The 4,812-nt window shown below is 40.3% G+C and overlaps 1 protein-coding gene across 2 annotated transcripts in view; it reads left to right on the plus strand.

The window, feature by feature from the left end:
* Positions 1-4,812, plus strand: part of LOC106525957 (nuclear receptor subfamily 2 group F member 6) — a gene marked incomplete at its 5' end in the record, with an annotated part of 14,795 nt that overhangs the window by 5,440 nt on the left and 4,543 nt on the right. Inside the window, 2 exon segments of one of the 2 annotated variants that reach the window (XM_014020360.1) lie at positions 639-973; positions 1,106-1,352. In XM_014020360.1, coding sequence (XP_013875814.1) covers positions 639-973; positions 1,106-1,352 — 582 coding nt within the window. 2 annotated transcript variants of the gene reach the window in all.

Consider the following 4,812-nt stretch of genomic DNA (forward strand, 5'->3'; position numbering starts at 1 on the left):
GCATTCACAATGGAGGTAGGCCTGCAGTAATGGTGAAATGGTTAGCTAAACGATTGAATAAAAAAGTGGGATTTTAGGTGTTTCTTGAAAGAGACAATGTTATCAATGGAGCTCAGATTAACAGGGAGTTCATTCCAGAGCCTGGGGGCCACAGAGGAGAAGGACCGGTCACCACGGGTCTTAAAGTGAGTGAGGGGAACCATAAGGAGYTGTTGATCCTGTGGGGGGATGTAGCASATCCAGGGGGTCCAGGGGTCACATATTTCTGCTACACTAACTGGAATATGAAAAGTTGGAGCTTATTCCTGAACTTTTTAGTGAAGTTTTTTTAAGTGGAGCTGTTTTAAGATGGCTAAGTCATCTTTGAAATTAGGTTTATTAAGACTGCCTATTTTTTATCTAATCAATCAGTTTTAAGTAGAAGATTGATTAGGCCTCATTTAGATTTGTAAGCAGTGCCGGGCTAACTGGCTCAAGCCTTTCAGCTGATGATTTCATGTACACTGCTATATGTATGTGAAAGTTTTAACTTTCTTTACCTGTGGTGTCCCCCCCCCTCCCATTTTTACACTGTTTACCCCCTGACAACTCCCYACCAATCCCCCTCCCCTCCCCTGTGTCCCCCAACTAAACTACAGCAGTTCAGCGCGGTCGTATCCCACCTCAGCCCAGCCTAAGTCCTTCCATGACACCCATAGGTGTTGCAAGTGGCCTTGGAGGTGGGGAGTTTTACAACAACAACAATAATGGAGGAGGAAGTGGAGGTCAGCCCGTGTCTGAGCTCATTTCCCAGCTGCTGCGAGCCGAGCCATATCCCAGCAGTCGATACGGACACCAGTACAACCAGCAGACCAGTCCAGATAACTCCATGGGCATAGATAATATCTGTGAACTGGCTGCTCGTTTGCTCTTCAGCACAGTGGAGTGGGCCAGGAACATTCCTTATTTCCCTGAACTGCCTGTGTCAGACCAGGTTAGCACATCACATCTGATTTCTGACATGATTTCAAAACTTTCAACATCAAGAACAAATGCTGATGTTCAGGAAGTCGACAGAAAACATGTTCTGTAGCAGTAAAATGTATCTTTATTATTTTATCTACAGGTGGCACTGCTGAGGCTGAGCTGGAGTGAGCTTTTCATCCTCAACGCAGCACAGTCAGCCCTGCCCCTCCACATGGCACCCCTTCTGGCTGCAGCTGGTTTCCACTCGTCGCCCATGTCCGCTGAACGTGTGGTGTCCTTCATGGACCAGGTGAGGATGTTCCAAGACCAGGTGGACAAGCTGACCAGGCTGCAGGTGGATTCTGCTGAGTACAGCTGCCTCAAGGCCATCGCGCTGTTCTCACCAGGTGATTTGTGTTAAACAATGTGCATTACTGTATCTGTTGTTGTTTTTATGCAGCGTACAGCAACAGCTCACACAAAAACAACATTCAGACAGGTAACCTGAGTTCTTTAAGAACTCAAAACACCAVAAATCCAGGCAAAATTCAGGACCTGCTGTTAGTCCAAGAACTCYTAAAGTTCTTCTTTTTAGTTTTCACTGTCATTTTCATGAATGAACACTTCCTGATATCTGAGGCAGGAAACATAGCCTTATATGGTGTTTTTGGGGTGGTAATTATGCTAATCTCCTCTCTCGTGCACGAGCAGCTGGATACGAACAGGTGGAATTTACGCAGCTCATTTACACACTTTTCCTGAAGATAGAAGAGTTTGTTGAATCTGACGTGACATGTTCGTACGAACCCTTTGTACGAACAAAAGTAAGAGAAATMTAGGAGAAGAATACGAACACATGAGGCCCAATGATTTCTATAAACAGGACATTATTTAAGGATTTTTCAGTGTTTCCTCAGGGAAATGGTCGGGGGTGGGGGAGAGGTGCCAAAAAAACCAGTCTCATATAATGACTCTGTGTGTCAGTCTGATGTTGTAAAGTGTCTGTTACAGTCTCTAAAACCAAACATATGAATTGTTGGTGTATCTGGAATCACCAAAGTTTCAGTTCTCCAACTGTCATTAATCACAGAGTAATTACTGCAGTGTCATTAACAGTCCAACAGATGGGGCTGTAGCAGCTTATATCAATAAATAAAGTGACAAGAAGGTTYCAGATGTTCTCAAAATCAAATATCAGATTTGAACCTGAACCCTGCAGCATCCTGACAGTAGGTCCACTGAGTCAGAGACTAATCTTATACAGCATGGAACTGTTATGAAAAACTTTATCAGTGTTTCCTGTAGAGAATCAGTCCTGGTGGGTGGAAGGATGACTTACACACGTGACTCTGAATGTTGTAAAACGTCTGTTACAGTCTCTAAAACCAAACATYTGAATTGTGGGTGGTGGTGTTGTAGGACAGGAATCACCAACCTTTCTGAGAGCTACTTCAGGGGTACAGAGGAACACATAGACCTACTTGTTTGATACAAACATACATTTTCACGACTCAGTTATAGTAATAAATGTATATATAGGCATTAATCAGCATAAACTACCTCATTCAGATTACAAATTCATTCGGATCGAGCTGAATCAGGTCAGAATAATCTGAATGGGGTGTTTACATGATGCGTTTTTATTCTGAATAGCTGTTTAATCCGATTACTTATGTCCATGTAAACATAGCTCATGTTTACATGGACATAAGTAATCGAAGGTGGTTTATGTTGATTGATAATCTGAACAGCGTGCATGTAAACACTTAATCTGATCATCTTATTCTGATTGTGGAAAACTGACCTGACTGCTCATGTCTGCTGACTTTCATCCAGCAGTTTSTGATCTTTTCATGAGGGAGGAGCAGCAGCTGTAGTTTCAGCAACACAGATCTTTTCCTCCCGTTTGCACCATCTTTTGGACTGTTAAAGAGACTGCAGTAATGTAGTTTGTGATTAATGACAGCACTGATTGTTAACTTTTTCTTGACATTTTATCACCCAGATTAGTGATTACTAGTTTACTAGATTACTACTATTATATCTTATAAATGTTTGAATGGAGTTTGATGACTTACAGAAAGTAATCATTTGATGTACACGCACAGCTTCATCCATATTTAACATGGCCACCTGWGCTCAGTGATCTTAGCTAACACAAAAATGYCTGAACCTTTWCTGCTTTAAGAATAACAMATATATYTTATTTACAGAAACTGAGCTATAGTTTAGTGTGGTTGCAGCTCCTCCTTCACAAGACTCTGAGATCGAACACAAACAGTTACAAAATGTTTTTAAACACTTCAGAATAAAGTGCACACAGCAACATATTTTTTCACTGTCTGACATAAAATCAAATTAAATCTTAACTGTTTTATGTCAGTTTAAATTCCCAAAATTGTTTGTATTTGTCCGTCCGTCTGTTTGTATTTGTTAAATGCCCAACTAATGAGAGAGAAATTATTACTTTTTTCAAAATCTCAAGTTTATATTAGTTTCATTAGTATTTTGTAGTACTAAAAATATGTATAATATGTTGCCTTTAGGCCCTGGTCCCCCTACAAAACAGATCTGTGATCTCAATGGGGCTTGTCTGGTTAAATAACAGTAAAATAAAATAAATAGTTTTATGCACTCTTACTGTGTAGTTGCTTGGATCATTAAGAAGCAGAAGACACTTGGTTGATGGCCAGCTGAGGGAGTTTTATCGAAGTCACGACTCCGGTGTCTTTTATACATTCTATGCACYCAATCAGATCAATCTAAGCCAAGATTTGAGATAACTTCTCACATACACACATACTGGAAACTTTTATATAACATTTCCCAGAACAGATCTTCATCACCATTTCCCGTTAATCAGTCCACCCCTGTTCTTTCTCCATTGTAAACAGCTCTTGAGTCCCACACACACAAATGAAAGTAACTTTCTGACCTGATGTTTTTTCCCCGCTGTCTGGATCATTCCTGACCAAGCATGGCAAACTGTTTATAACAAGAAGAATCTGGCTTACACAATTAGTCTAACAAACTAAGAACCTGCCACTTCAATCCTCCCTGTTTGAGATTATTCTCTAATTAATGCTAACTATCTTTTATTTTTTAAAATGATGCATGCGTAATAATTGTGGTTTTGAGTGAGGCTAACAAACAAACTAACAAACTCCTTGTTTTTTTCATCTGGGATTCTGTGGTGACCTCCTCGTCTCCATCTGCTTTTTGCTTGTAAATAAAGATAACCTGTGTGAAGCAGTAGTGAGGACTTGTTTCAGCCGCTCCTCTTCAAAGTGGTCACTGTACAGGTGGRCACTCGGCTTTAGACAGGAATTCTGACGTCTGAGTCTACATATCCAAATCTGTGAAAGGATTTTATCTGCTGGGAAGCTGAGGAATGAAACTCCATTTGTACTTTCTGGTTGATTTGAACAATTAATCGCAGCACACTGAGCCATGTTGTACTCTTCTCTACCGTTCACTGCTACTGAATGACTGTAAGAAAATAAATCTTGGAGACAGGTGTGGCACAACCTCAGTCACGCCTGGAAGCGTGGGTGGAAAAAGACGAAAACATCTGAGGAGCTTTTTCAGTTTTCAGCTTTTAAATTTGAGTTGTTGAGAAATTTTCTTATCTCAAAAAAATATTCATACAAGCCTATTTTATGCTTTTCTTTCAAATGTTAGCTTAAAAACACTTCTTTCCTCCTTTAACAAAATGAATGTAAAGTATGTCAAAGTGTTTATAGTAGAGCAAAAATTTATATTTAGTGAATGAGTTCCCATCAAGTGTTTGTTAGTATTTATCTTTTTCCTGAGCTCATCAGTAGGGGTGTCCCGATCCGACATTGATATCGGATATCGGTCCGATGT

The sequence above is a fragment of the Austrofundulus limnaeus genome, unplaced genomic scaffold, assembly GCF_001266775.1.
Source record: "Austrofundulus limnaeus strain Quisiro unplaced genomic scaffold, Austrofundulus_limnaeus-1.0 Scaffold250, whole genome shotgun sequence".
NCBI lineage: Eukaryota > Metazoa > Chordata > Actinopteri > Cyprinodontiformes > Rivulidae > Austrofundulus > Austrofundulus limnaeus.